Here is a 15,146-nt window from a genome sequence, read left to right as displayed (position 1 = left end):
GAGTCCTCCAGTGTGGGGCTTGGCTTTCTGCAACTAAGCTCAATGTGGACTGGATCTGAGGGGAAAGAGTTGCCAAGAAGACCAGGTAATTCCAGAGCTGTATAAATGAAGAGGGATCGGAGTTTATGTTAAACATTCCAGAGCCAGGCATCCGTGCTTCGCTTTTCAAAACAGCACGTGTGGAAATTCTCAGTCAGCTCTTTTCCTCATTAATTGCTTGCGGGCTCTGTTGAGGTCAGTGCATGTTTTTCTTTCGGATGCCAGAGAAAAGTCGCTGCAAGTCTGTTTTTTTGTTTTCCGACTTGGGGTTACACTGGAGGAGATAGCACACCCATGGGTCGTCGGCCAGCGTTGGAGAGGAAACTAAGGAAATGACATCGTTGCTGATACCACCTCATTCTAAACCTTGGTGTTTCCCAGGAGGGAGCCACTGTTCCCCCTACACACACACCATGTGGCTTGCTCTGGGCTTGACTGAGCCCTATAGACCCTGTATGTCATGGACCCAAAGACCTGCTATGGGGATGGGACCGGCTGACTAGCAGTCAGCTGAAGGACACTCAGAGCCTGGCTAGGAAGCTGTTACTTCTCAGAAGCCTCCGTGCCTGCTTTGCCTCTCTGTTAAGCTATACAGGTTCTTCCCTCGCACTCCCCAGTCACTGGCTAGTCACAGGCTGCTTAGTCCCTGTCATCAAGACACTCTACGTGCAGGGAATGCCACCGCCTGGGGCCTGGCACTTAGCCGGAAAGCCCATACCACTGTTTACATGTAACTAACAAAACTGTCCAATCAGAGGAGCTTTGCTGTCATTAGAAGTAAAGTTTATCAAAGCTGATGCCTTGGAAAATACACACAGGCAAGCAGAGCCTGGAGGTGGAGCTGATGCCCGCCTGTCCTGAGGATTCAAGGCTTGACTACGACCAACCGGCCGCTAGGATTAGTTTTCTAAATGCGAGTGTCTGAAGCCCATCATAGGTCGGCATCCTCAACGGTCTAAGGATCACTGATGGATAATGATGTACTTAAGCTTACGGTCAGGGGAGGCTCAGGAAAATGCTGCAGTAAGCTCCCCTTCCACGGCAGTTGTTAAACCAGGTATTCCTGGGGTGCCTGGGCTGCCCTCAAACTCCTGGGCTCGGGTGATGTTTCCACATCAGCTTCCTGGGTATCCGGAACTAAAGGCATTCTCTTGCAGCTACACTCGACATCCATAAGGACCAAGGACATGAGACAGCTCCACAAAGTCAGTGCCTAGGACTCAATTCTCAAACTATATGGAGTCGAATAACTGTATGTGTAAGAAGTTGGCAACTGTAAAACTCTGGATGCACCATAACCAATAATGAAGTAAAAATCAATCAGAAGCCATTGGAGGTGTTTCTGGCAGTAGGGTCTCTACTGGGTCACAGGGTGTCTATGCTGCGTGTTTCACTGCTCATGCTGGCAAGCCACCCAGTGCCAGCAACCACAGACTAAAACACCTTGGCTCAGATCAGAAACTCAGGATAGGAACTGTGGGATTTTTACCATGCACATAAACTTCTCTGCTCATGCAGAAACATAATGACTTCTATTTTCCTACTACCATTCCCTGCATGTACCAAATCCGTGGCCTGTATTATTTTAGAATGTTTGATTTTAAAAAATTGCTCTTTAGATCCTGAATCACAAAAGAACTGCTGCATCCCTGATCTCAAATTGTATTGCAGAACTATAGCAAGAAAATCACGGTTATCGGCATAAAAACAAACATGTTGATCAATGGAATCTATTGAAGACCCAGAAATAAAACCACATATGAAGTAATAAGGGCGGCGGCAGGGCTGCATCCCCAACACCCCAGCCGCGCGCCCGGCTAGCTTATGCCCCGAAATAATTACACGGACACTGTATTCTTTTAAACACTGCTTGGCCCATTCTCTTCTAGGCTAATTCTCACATATTAATTTAGCCCATTTCTAATCATCTGTGTGTAGCACCCCAAGGTGCGCTTACCGGGAAGGTTCTAGCCTATGTCCATCCTGGGTCGGAGCTTCATCCCGGGAGCGGGGCATGGCGTCTCTCTCAGGTATCTGCTCCCAAGAGGAGAGCTGTCGAGTCTCTGACCTCACTTCCTCTTCCTCCCAGCGTTCAGTTCTGTCTACTCCTCCCACCTATCCTCTAACCAATAAAATGGGCCAAGGCAGTTCCTTTATTAGCCAATGACTTTCCTCCATCACACATACGTATGTATCATATATGTGTATTTCATATATGCATATATATGAAAATAAATGTGTATATATAATATGTATATAAATGTGTGTGTTTATACATATATATGAAAATAATCTAAATGGAATCACCAAATAACTAAATATATCACTGAATATGGACAAGTCGAGCTGGGACCTAACTAGTTCCTTCACCCCCTAACGACTAGCGTTCATGGTACTGGAAGATACTTTGTATGCCATCAGAGAAAGCTAAACCCCTCAATCTACAATGCTGCTGGTGCAATAGTGGTACAGAAGTTGTAGAAGTAACCAACCACTCTCTGCTTGGACTTAAGGCCCACTCCATGGGATAGAATCCATGCCTGATACTGCTCAGGTGGCTAAGAATCTGAGACTAGGTAGGCATGGTTGAGGAAGGGTGGGGAGGCCAATATCACTGTTCTGCTAAAGGAGCACAGCAATAAAATGCCTCCTAATGACATCCTGATATACCTATAGATCAGTGTCTCACTCGGCCATCATCAAAGAAGCTTTCTCCTATAGTAGATGGGAATAAGAAGAGACCGAAAATTGGGCAATGTACAGAGAGTGAGAGACCGTGGGAAACTCAGTCTCCAATGGAGAACTATGCAGAAGCCAAACAAGACGGAAAACACCAAGGAAACAAGGCCTTGTGACCACAGCAAGACCGACATACTTATGAGCTCACAGAGACGGTGGCAGGATGTATAACGCTTGCATAGATCCAAACTAGACGAGACGGGGAAGCAGACAAAGCTCTTGTCCCCAACCCAGAAGCTATCCCAACTAACAACGACTCTCAAAACAAAGTCTCGCTGTCATGCAAACCACGCTTCATGGCAGGCCCCATGCCCAGCAGAGGCGGTCAAAACAGAATTAACTCAAGGGTATTTCTGCAAATTTTTTGTCTATATTTCTTCATCTGCGCATTTTTTTTACCTGACTGATCTTTTGCTTGTATATTATGGTTATGAATTTTGAGTTTTTATGGATTTTGGTTGTCCATGTGTATATCTGAGTGTGTATGTGTTTCTCAAGATTTTTTTAAACTTAATTCTCTTTTCCTCTTTTTGTTTGCTAGTTTGCTCATTTTGTTTTATCCTGTTTTTTGTTTGCTTTTTTTTGTTTGTTTGTTTGTTTGTTTTTTGTTTTTCAAGACAGGATTTCTCTGTGTAGTCCTGGCTGTCCTGGTACTCGCTCTGTAGACCAGGCTGGCCTCAAACTCACAGATATCCACCTACCTCTGACTCTCATGTGCTGGGATTAAAGGCATGTGCCACTACCTAGCAGCTGTTTGCTTTCTTAAGAGAGACAGAAGGAAGACATGAAGTTGTGGTGATGATCTGGGAGGACACGTGAAGGGAAAATCATGATCAGGATGCATTATATAAAATAACTTTTCTGTTTTTAAAAAATTAAAAATTAATAAAAATTGCTGTCTGAATCAGACATTTAAATTTCATTTAAAAATTAGTAAATAATTTGTGTTAAAATTTCTAACAAATTCTGAAATAGTGTAAGCATAGTTATGCCATTTTTTTACTATATATTTATGAAAAGAGATATTCTCAGAATTAAGTTTATAAAATCAAAGTTTCATTTGACCCTGAAATACAATGCTTTGTAACCTGCAGTATCAATTATTCAGCCAAAATTCAATTATTTATGTAAAAATGAATAAGCAATTCACCTCAGTAGTGTGCAAACTTGCTTTTGATTTTAATAAATGGTAATAGTTATATGCCAAAATTGTTTTAAAATAATTTTATGATTCATTATTAGTTAATGCTTGATTGGTATGTCTATTTTATCTATCAATATCAGAGTTGCATAAAAAGTTTTGAGGAAAAGAGGTTGTAAGAGGGAAAATCTTAAGAAGCCCTGGTGGGCCGGGAGGTGGTGGCGCACGTCTTTAATCCCAGCACTTGGGAGGCAGAGGCAGGTGGATCTTTGTGAGTTCGAGGCCAGCCTGGTCTACAAGAGCTAGTTCCAGGACAGGCTCCAAAGCTACAAAGAAACCCTGTCTCAAAAAACCAAAAAAAAAAAAAAAAAAAAAAAAAGGAAGCCCTGGTGGAGGGTCTGATGGGGGATCTGTGTGTCTGTGTGTATTAACCCACCTATAATTCCAAGGCTCAGGAAACAGAGGTACAAGATTCCTCAGCAAGCTGGCTAGCTGGTCAAATCATCAAGTTTAGGATTCAAGTAACATAGCCTCAATATATAAGGTGCAAAGTCGCCAAGTAAGAAATCTGACATTCATTTGTGGGACCTGCACCATATACATTGTCCACACTCATTCAAACACGCATGCGTGCGCACACACACACACACACACACACACACACACACAAACAGAATAATATATATGTAAGATGAAAGATTAAACCAACTCTGAACATTTATAACATCTTCCATTTAAAAGTTGCTCTCAACGAATCAGTCATCAAATTATTATTCAAATATACTGATTAGTGTCACAGGATTGCAGTGACACATTGACGCCAGGTTTTGGAGCCCTGGCTCCCAGTGCCTTGCTGTGTGTGTGTGGTCTTCAGGGACTCCCCTGTGCCTGAGCTGCTGGGTCACAGGACTTGCACGCCAAGCTCTCAGTCCAGTGTTCACCCCACAGTACGCGCTCAGTAAGCTAAGAGGCTGACGTGTGACTAATTGCCCACAGCTCATTAGAGCAGCAGGTGAGAGCTGTGGTAAGGAAGAAACTTCCAGAAAATAAGTTTAGCTTTATTTCTCTAACTGCAAACGCACTCTTTCCTTTGCATTTATCGCTACTGAAATACAGCTTTAACGCCATGCACTAACGTATGAGCTTGGCATACCCTGTAGGGTTTGAACTTTGAAAGCATAGCAGTGAAGGGGGGTGGGGGGGGGGCTATGTTACTGCTGTATTACCCTTTGCTTGTTTACAGAGGGTCTCACTGTGTGGCCCTGACTTGCCTGGACTTGCTTGGTAGACCAGGGTGGTCTTGAACTCACAGAGATCCCCTTGCCTCTACCTCCGGAGTGCCAGGATTAAAGGCGTGCACCACTGTACTGGCATATTATCATCCTTTTCTAATTTGCTATTTTTCTAGCATCTGTCAGATTTCTCACATGGTGACCTAAGCCTGCAATCCTAGCGTCAGTGAGGACAAGGCAGGAGGCCTTGATTGACGAGGAGTTGGGGGAGAAGGAGGAAGTGGAGAAGGAAGAGGAGGAGGAGAAGCAGGACAATGAAGGAAACCACATAACTGCACCCGTGGCTTGGTATGAACACGGATACACCGGTGTTTGTTTAAAGGGAAGTGCGCTCATCAGTGTTTTCTGTGCCGGTTCTCATAGATGAGTGGGGATCGACTTCAAAGGAACTCTCGCCCCCATCCATTACAGATGTTTCAAGAGATCCCTGCCACTCTCCACAGAGTTCATGGCCGATAGAAAGATTTAACTTTCTGTATAAAAGGCAATTGGCACCACAACCCAGAAAGGACGAAAACAGCCTGGATAAGTCAGCTTACAAATTCCTCCAAGCTTCTTTATCTCGGGCTCACAGTTCCTCCTTCCCGTCCTTCAAGCTGTTTGTGTGCAATCCTTGTCCAGTCATTAGTGGGATCACAGGGTGCACGGACCCAGTCAGTTTTTCAGAGTAACACGACACCCCAGCTGTTCCTCCGAATGAGGATTAGAGTGCATTCCCCAGCCCTGGAATAACCTGGCACTTGACACCTGTTAGATAGTTTATCTGGGACAGTCATTCACTGACTTGTGACAGGACACATGCGGTACGCAAAGGATGCGCTCCAGCCACCTCCCTTTATGCTTTTTAGCCGGCGTACAAAGTAATGGGCTTCCTTGCAGTGTTCTCAGAGATGCTCGGTTTTGGTTGATTCTCCAGCTCTCCCTGACTGGGGCTCTCCACAGCTCTCCCTGCTCCAGCTCTCTCCCTGACTGGGGCTCTCCACAGCTCCCTGCCCCAGCCCTCCCTGACTGGGGCTCTCCACAGCTCTCCCTGCCCCAGCTCCCTGACTGGGGCTCTCCACAGCTCTCCCTGCCCCAGCTCTCCCTACCCCAGCTCTCCCTGACTGGGGCTCTCCACAGCTCCCTGCCCCAGCTCTTCCTGACTGGGGCTCTCCACACCTCCCTGCCCCAGCTCTCCCTGACTGGGGCTCTCCACTAGCTCCCTGCCCCAGCTCTCCCCTTCCCTGGTTCATACCACAGCATTCTGCTCATCCCCCTCGCCCGAAGCCCTTTCCTTTTTCCCATCTCATGGGCCCCTTTCTAGTTTTCTAACCTCTACCCACGCACCGACAAACACACACACACACACACACACACACACACACACACACGGATCTGCACATGAGAGGAAACCCGTGCCATTGGCTTTCCGAGCCTGGGTTACGGCACTGAACGCAGTATTTTCTAGCTTTATCCGTTTTCCTGAACGTTATGGAAGTTCACTTTTCTTTACAACTGAACCAAATTCTGCTGTGGCTATTCGTGTTCTCACACCTTCGGTATCTGCTGACGGCCCTGTAGGCTGGGTCCATGGCCTTGCTGTTGGGATAAAATCAGTGATAGCAGGGGTGTGTATGTGCCTCTGTGGTGAGGCCTGGAGTCCTTTGGTGCACGCCCAGGAGCAACACAGAGACTCATCGCAGTGTGGCTCTATGCTTTGCCTTTGGGGAAGCCTCCAGGTTGATTCCCAGGTGGCTGAGCTCTTCATACTCCCACCAGAGGGGAAGTCATCCTGTGTCTCCTTGATCCCAGCCACTGAATGGGAGTGAGATGGTCTCTCAAAGTGCTTTTGGTTTTCATCCCCACGACAGCTAAGGATCTTAAATACTCTTTAAAATAGTTATTGGTCATTTGTGTTTCTTTTAACTGAGGACCTGTCAATATATTAGCTCATTGACCCATTTGTTGATTGTGAGTTTGGTTGTTTAATTTTTGCGGATCTTTATGTAGTCTAGAGATTGACCCATGTCTGTGATAGAGCTGGCAAAGGTTTGATCCAACTCTTCAGGCTGTCTGTTCATTCTGTTGATAGTTTCTTCTCATAAGCAGAAGCTTTTAAATGGCATATAACATCCTTATCAATCCTTGTGGCCATTTTCTGTGCTGCGGGGGGTCCTCATGTGTTTCCTCTATGTTTTCCTGTAACGAGTTCAGGGGTCCTAGTTTGGATTAAGGTTTTTAATCCTATCTGAATCGATTATTGTGCAGGGTGCGAGATGTGGGTCTAATTTCACTCTTCAGCAAGTTGGAAAATTAACAACAATAAATAATACTTTAAGCCTGGAGTGGTGGTCCATGCATTTAATTCTAGCAAATGGCAAAGATCACAAATTCAAAACCAGTCTGGGCTACACAGGGAGTTCAGGCCAGCCAAAGCTGCAGAGCAAGACACCATCTTTTTTTTTTTTTTTTTTTGATATTTATTGAGCTCTACATTTTTTTCTGCTCCCCTCCCTGCTTCAATCCTCCCCCAAGGTCCCCATGCTCCCAATTTACTCAGATCTGTCTTTTTCTACTTTCTACTTCCCATGTAGATTATATCTATGTAAGTCTCTCTTAGTGTCCACATTGTTGGCAAGACACCATCTTAAAGAATAATAATTATTATCATTATTAAAATTAAAAAATAAAACAATATACACATATGGGTTACTTACTCTTTAGTAACTTACACATCTTACTAATAGTTCACTAAATTGTGATTCACACATCACCTATTTACTTACTTATGTTTATATTTTACTTTAATGTGTGTGTGTGTGTGTGTGTGTGTGTGTATGCAAGCCCATGTGTACATTCATGTCGCACTGCATGAGGTCAGAGGACAACTTGCAGGAGTCTTTTCTCTCCTTCCCTGTGAGGCTCCTGGGAATGGAATGCAGGTCGTCAACCTTGGCAGCAAGCACCGTTACCCTCTGGGCCAGCTCTTTGGGCCTCATGCTGGATTTTTTTTTTTATTTTTAGAATAATCAAGAAAAGTTTCATTTCTACACTGATTAGGGATGATGTAGCCAACTTTGAATTTCCATATAGAGTACAGAGTCAACTACTTAAAGTCCCCAAATTTCCTTCTAAGAAATATTCTGATGTGGGTTTCCCCTCTGTATGCTATGAATATGTTTTATTACCGTTGGTTAATAAAGAAACTACTCTGGCCTATGGCAGGGCAGAATATAGGCACATGGGTAAACTAAACTGAATGCAGGGAGAAAGAAGGCAGAGTCAGGCAGACGCCATGTAGCTGCCAAAGAAGAAAGACACCAGAACCTTACTGGTAGGCCACAGCCTCATGGTGATACACATATGAAAAGAAATGGGTTAATTTAAGATGTAAGAGCTAGCTAGAAATATGTCTGAGCCATCGGTCAAACAGTGTTGTAATTCATAGTTTTTGTGTGATTATTTGGGTCTGGGTGGCAAGGAAACCAAAGTGCAGTCTCAGTTTATAATATTCCGTTCACCTCTTTTTATTTGGTCCCTAACACTTTCCTCTTATTCTCAGCTGAAGCTGATATCCAGAGACCATTTGATTGAGAAATAAGAATGTGACAATTACTCCAGCAGTGACAGCGTAAGGTTTGATGGTGTGGAAAGAAATATGACTATATGCACATTGGAATGTTTCCATGGGTTAGCATACATATGCAGGGCACCCTCCTCAGACTTGCCCAGGGAGTCTGGGTTCACTCTCTTCCTGGGCCCATGTTCTGCCACATCCTACCTCCTGGGGTCCTGCTAGGTAGGGCCACTGGAACACCTTATTATGGCCTAGTTGGGATTTTATCCAAAATATGAATAAAACAAGTGGCTTTTAGAAAATATACATATGCAGACACTCAGGTAACACCTCAGGAAAACACAGATGTCAAGACACTTCTTAGAAATAAAAAGATGAGATCTAATCACAGAACATTTAATGTAGCAACTTTATGATTTTTTTTTCTGTTAAGTTTCAATAAATTTCTCTTCCAAAAAAAAAAAATTAAGGAGCTTTAAAAAAATAGGAAATGTATCTTCAAGGTTTTCACAAAGTCAAGCCAGGTAAATCAACTAAGTCATTTCATCACGAGGCCACTGGCGACAACTTACATTGGGATCACTTTGCAGGAGTGATGGACATTAAAGTAATAAAGTTAGAAAGGATGATGAATTGATTACTTCATGGTATATAAATGAAGTCAAACTGAGATGAAATGATAGCAAAAATCATCATCAAAACACCACAGTGATAAATTTTGCTGCCATGATCCATAGACAGAGGCTACAATCAGCACAGGATAGCTGGGGAAGAAAAAGATATATGTATGAAGTATTTCCAGGAGGACAATAATTAATTGCAAAATGGAAAATGGTGACTCTGTGGTATAGAAAGTTAGCAACGCCATCTTAGCGAGGTGACCAGCATCTACGTCATTATAACATCCTAGTGTCATGGACCTGACAAGATGGCCCATCCTCACTTCCACTGAACGTTCTCAAACTCTCACCAACGTCATAAACACACACTGCAATAACTCAATTTAAGTGGCTTCCTCTAAAATAACCAACGAGCTCTCAACAAGCGCCAGGGTCACAAAAGACAGATGATCACAACTGAGGGGAGCCTCAAGGGGCCTGCTTAGGACCACCATGGGATCTTGGATTCAACTATATAACAGGAAAATTAATGACAGCGAGAAAACTAGTAAAATAAAAACACAGTCTATAGTTTAGTTAACTGTAGTATGCCATGGTTAATTTATGCAATTTTGACCATTGCAATGCTGGTTTTGCAACACAGTAACATCTAAGGAATCTGGGTAAAGGTTATTGTCGAAAATTTTTCTGTAAATGCAACTGTACATCTTGAAAATTAAAAGTTAAGGGGAGAAGGTGCTTCTAGATCACTCCAAACTTCCTGTGTGTTTGGGCTTACATTAGGGGTTAGTGGTCAGGGAGAACTGAGCAGGTTAAAAATGGACAGAGCAACTGGCCAAATGTTTAGCCAAATGATAGGATCAAAGGCAATAGACCAGATGTTTGGCAGCAGCTCTACAGATGGAGGCCCCTCTGCTCGGCAGGGAGTCCACACAGGAAACCACAGACACAGGCTCTGCTTTCAAGCACAATATAAAAATGGCCCATAAATAACCGTCCTTTTCAAATAATTCCACTTCCATCACTCTTTCTGAACCTTCCAGAACAAGGAGCCCATCATCCCTTAGAATTTGGTGGCCTTTGTATAGGCATAAGCTTACACGGGCCTACATAAATGTTTAATTTTAGCAAATGTTGACATGTCAAAATACACACCTTTTAAACTTAATTTCAACCCGGGAAAAGTATCCCCCAACAAAGATCGTCACTAAAAGTTGCTGTTTAGCTTTGCTCAAAGTATTTACTTCCTACTCCTCATCAAATCTGTTTTATCAAAGTGTTATCATTAGTAAATGAACGGCTGTGATGTTAATTAAGATCCAAAGAGTCTTCAGAAAAGTGGGGGAGGGTTGTAGAGGAAACCCCATGGGCAACCTGCATGGTGGCTCTATTTGCTTTTGAGGAAGAGCTGCTTTCTTTCTTTCTCTTTTGTCATTTCTCAGGAAGTCAACCTAGAATTAATCATGGCCATTTTATATCAGGCTCTCCCCTCCAAATATCTGCAACTCTATTTCATATAACCAAGAAAATGCCTGGAAGAAAGCCGGCAATTAGCATCATCTCTGAATAATCCTCACTTTATAAGTGGAAGTATTTTGGGTATTTGTCAACATTCTCAGGCTTCTGCGTAGAAGCCTGACCTTTCTAAAAAGGCATGGATCTGAAGGTGATTTAACAATTTATTTTCACAGGTAGAAACACTTGCAGAATCTCATTGATTAGCCCCATAAAAAGACTACGATTCAATGCTACAGGCATGAACGTATGACTTCTGAGAAGTCAGAGCAAAGACTGTAGAGCCTTCGAATAAACTCCTAAGAAAATCTTAAGAGACAAAAGGTATGTGAAGAAATTATTGTAAGAATTAACAACCAAAACTTCGCACAGTGTGCTCTATTGTAATGAATATGATTACAGAGACCATAGAAAACAAAAAGAGAATTCTATAAGAAACACAGAAGGACTCAGAAGGAAATACAGTGGTATTTTAAATGCCCCAACTCCCCAGGCAAATTCCAAGAAGGAGGAACATGTCTTATTTACAGTAAGTACACTGTTAAACTTCACATACTGACCTTCTTAGAAAGAAAAAGACTAAGGATAATCCATATATCAAGTATTACAATACTGTTTATCTACATTAAATATCAATTTTTTTTAAAAAAAAAACTGAAACCTGGAGATGACATATTGCCAACCAACCCCAGTGGATAGTCTTTTAGACACACAGTGCATGGATCTCAGAGATTCGAGATGGTTTCATTCATTACCTCCCATGTATAGCTGCAAGGGATCAATCAAACAAGGCTGTTGTGATCCAGCTGCCCTCACTCTCCCTGACCTACAGGGGAACTTCCTGTGGTCTGTAATTGACAAGGATGTTTGTGTTCTTTCTGGCCGTTGGTTTTCCACAGAAGCAGCAGAGGTATAAAAGGCTTTAGCTTGGGGCAAAATAAAGGTTGCTCTTCTTCCATTTGAAAAGAAGCCTCTGTGTCTCAATCCTGGCACACCCTGCCACTCGGCAGTGTGACAAAGGCAAGAGCAAGCCATTCCCTGAACTCTTCCAGATTCTGAGGAGGAAGCTATAAAATTCAGATATTTAAACGGATCTAATATGTTTGGATGACAGTTGATGTTTGGGACCAGATTGCTTGGATCCGTTTAGTTTTCCACTAATCAGGAACCATGAATAGGGAACCAAGTCCTGAGAATGTCTACTTTTGGCCAAGGACATCATCCACATTTGCCACCACGTCCCTTTTGAGTTGTTCAGTGCTCCAAGTACTTCAAGTAGCCTACTCAAAACAGAGTCGACATGCGGGTGACAGTCAAGGTTTGGGGCAATCTTACCCTAAGCCTGACAGGCACATTTTCCTGGTTAGTTACTCTGACAAAACTAAATAAGAAGATGGCAGGCCCCAAAGGAATTTAAGTAGACAGATTTTTCAGATTTCAATGAAATTGCAGAAGAAAGAGTGTGTGGCAAACAGAGGCTCCAAGCCATTACTATTCCTCAGCCTCAGCCAGTGCTGGCAGGCAGCAGAGTGGACCCCAGTTCCCTGTATTCTTAAACAGAAGTTGGAAATCCAGTTATACCTGAAACTTCTTTCAAAAGTTTTACCACTTCTTTACTTCCAAAAGCTCTATTGTTTCATTTTTTTTTTTTGATAAAAATTCCATTGGTCTGCCCACGTTCTTCAGGCAGGAAGAACATCCCATTTATCTTTGTGTTTTCAATGCCTGGCGTGTTACTATGTTACTATATAGGAACTATGCTACTATGTAGTTTGTGCAAAGAGGCTGCGGTTTTATCTCAGCCATTTTATAATCTTAGTCGGAACCCATTAATATCTTCAAGAAATACGTAGTTGGCTACTACAATATACCAGATACTTCTCTGTTATTTGAATTAAATGAACAAGATATATTTTTGTGGGAAAAATAGGACCCCAGATTTGAAACCAGATAAACAAGGTGAAGTAGAGGCCTGAGGAGGAAGGAAGAAAGATGAGCTTTGATCTATGCTAACAAGAACTAGAGAATGAGGATCCTTGGGAGGTCAGAGCTCATGATCACCCGACTTCCCAGGGCTCCAAACACATAGCCATTTTTAGTAAAGCGTGTTCCTGAAAGAGAGAGTACTTTCTTCCCAAGTAGAACAATACCATCTTGCTTCTTGGCTTGAAAGGAAGTATTGATGAGTAGCTAGTAAGTCAAAGGTTAATAACTGGGACTGATCATTTCTGTTATCAGACCATGATTAATGATGTGGTCTCCTCTGGCTGCTGGTAAACACAGGAACCTCTATTTTCAATGCTTTCACTGAGGACCAAGGAGTTAAGCTATTCTCCTAGGATTCTGCTGTTCGAAAGTGGGAAGAACGTGGGGGTGCACACCTCCATCCCCTGCCTCAGAGGACTGAAACACAGAGAGAGGATCCTCTAGGGTGCAAGGCAACCATCCAAATGACAAATTTGGACCTGATTGGTTTATGGCAAAAGATGGACTCCCCCACTTTGATGCAATGTCATTCCCCAAGACCACATGCTGGGCTAATAAAGCATCTTCCTCCCAGTCACTTTTGGTTCTCTGGCTGGTGCCCACAGACAGCTGCGAAGGCTTATAAACAGACAGTGACACCCAAGCCATTTAAGACTGCACACAATTGGCCCTCGCTTTGCATCCAATCACATCTCTTTAGACACTCATAGTGTAAATCATAATGGTCAAAGATGATGTTTTGCTTTGCTTTGTTTTTAAAGAACCGCACACTACACACGAAGGAGAGTCTGTACCTTCGAGCAGCCTTTAAATGGTATGCATGACTCCTACTGCTGGAGCAAATTGGTCCATTTCTCACTGTCCACATTAAAAAAAAAATGAGATTCGACTCAACACGCTTTCTTTGGAAGAAACAAGAATTTCTTTGTTAGCTAAGCCCAGTGTCATCCCTAAGCCAGCGTGGTTGGTTCATCTCATGGAAACCTTCCAAAGCATTGTCTGTGATATAATCAAATCAACTAAATTGGGAAACAGAAGTAATTTCATAAACATAAAGGCTTGAGGAAAAACAAGTCATTGAAAATAACCGTGCTATAAAATGCCACTAGGAGAGAAAACCAAGACACACCAAAGTGCAGACTTCAAAATAAATAAAGCATCCGCTGAGGTACTCATAGTGGACGGCAACATAAGCAAAGGTACTGCCCCTGACTATGCCAGAGAGCAAACGGTCTCACATTCGGGATATTTTGTTCACCCATCTCTGGTGTAGTTAGTGAGGCTCTAACTGACCTTGATCCTTCGTGGAACAGATGGACACAGTCAGAGCAACGTAATCCAGCTCCCTGGATGACTAAATGCGCGTGGTGAGGGTGTTACACACTTCTTCCCACCCAAAGAAATAAACAGGAATTGCCATTTGCTGCATAGACTCGACACCAGCAGTCAACAAACAATGACATCACTGTATTGACACAACGGAGAGTATTTACGTTAGAAGTGAACGTCTTTATGGCAGAGGTTTCTTTTCGAGAGAAACTTTAGTTCCAAAAAGTTAATCTCAGTGTTTAACTTTTTTTTTCTTTTTCTCGGTCTTGTCTTTGGGTTTTAAGAATTTTTAAAAATACTCCAGTACCTAGTGAGAGCCTTCCACAGAAAAGATGCATGTGTCCAATTCATCATAAAAGTTTCAAGACTGCAAGTCTCCATCCCCTGTGTGTCGTGCTCCCCTTCCCGCCCCCCCTGCTAGTTTCAGTCAGCCACACATAGACTTTTGTCCAGGCCATTTCTCATTTCCATACAAACAGCAGGTTCAGTTAATCAACTCCACAAAATCTTGTCAAAGCGCTGCCGCCCCCTTCCCCCCTTCCCCCCACTCCGCCCGGGCGGATGAGCAGCCCGGGGAGCGGCTCCGTACCTGCTGAGCGGGTGACTGGCGGCGGCCCGGGGCGCGCAGCGCGGCTCTGAGCCCTGCGCTTGCGAGCGCGCGTGCGAGTGGTAGGCGGTCAGCACCACGCCGCCCGAGTCTTCCACCTCCATCCTCAGCCGTGCATGTCCCCGCGCCGACCCAGAACAAAGACCCGGACCAGCGTGGACCAGCTCCGGGAGCGGGTCAGCGGCCCAGAGCGTCCAGCGCCCCACGGCTCCGCGGCTAGGGCGGCCCCGTCCGCCCGGGGACCACGCCCACACAGGACAGCGGACAAATTTGCATGCACTGAGGACCACGCCTACAGAAGTACAGTGAACTGATTAGCATA

The 15,146-nt window shown here is 43.8% G+C and overlaps 1 protein-coding gene across 1 annotated transcript in view; it reads right to left on the bottom strand.

Moving 5' to 3' along the window:
* LOC121459043 (rho GTPase-activating protein 28) overlaps window positions 1-14,928 on the bottom strand; it is a 174,047-nt gene extending 159,119 nt beyond the window's left edge. Inside the window, exon 1 of the mRNA XM_041668543.1 lies at window positions 14,807-14,928. Coding sequence (XP_041524477.1) covers window positions 14,807-14,928 — 122 coding nt within the window. The remainder of the gene's footprint in view (window positions 1-14,806) is intronic.
* Window positions 14,929-15,146: the final 218 nt, after the last annotated feature.

This window comes from Microtus oregoni, unplaced genomic scaffold (assembly GCF_018167655.1).
Source record: "Microtus oregoni isolate MIOR12 unplaced genomic scaffold, Mior012 000018F_ref0000195, whole genome shotgun sequence".
NCBI classification, from domain to species: domain Eukaryota; kingdom Metazoa; phylum Chordata; class Mammalia; order Rodentia; family Cricetidae; genus Microtus; species Microtus oregoni.
The sequence above is the reverse complement of the archived record's forward strand: the minus strand, read 5'-3'. Positions and strand labels throughout refer to the sequence as shown.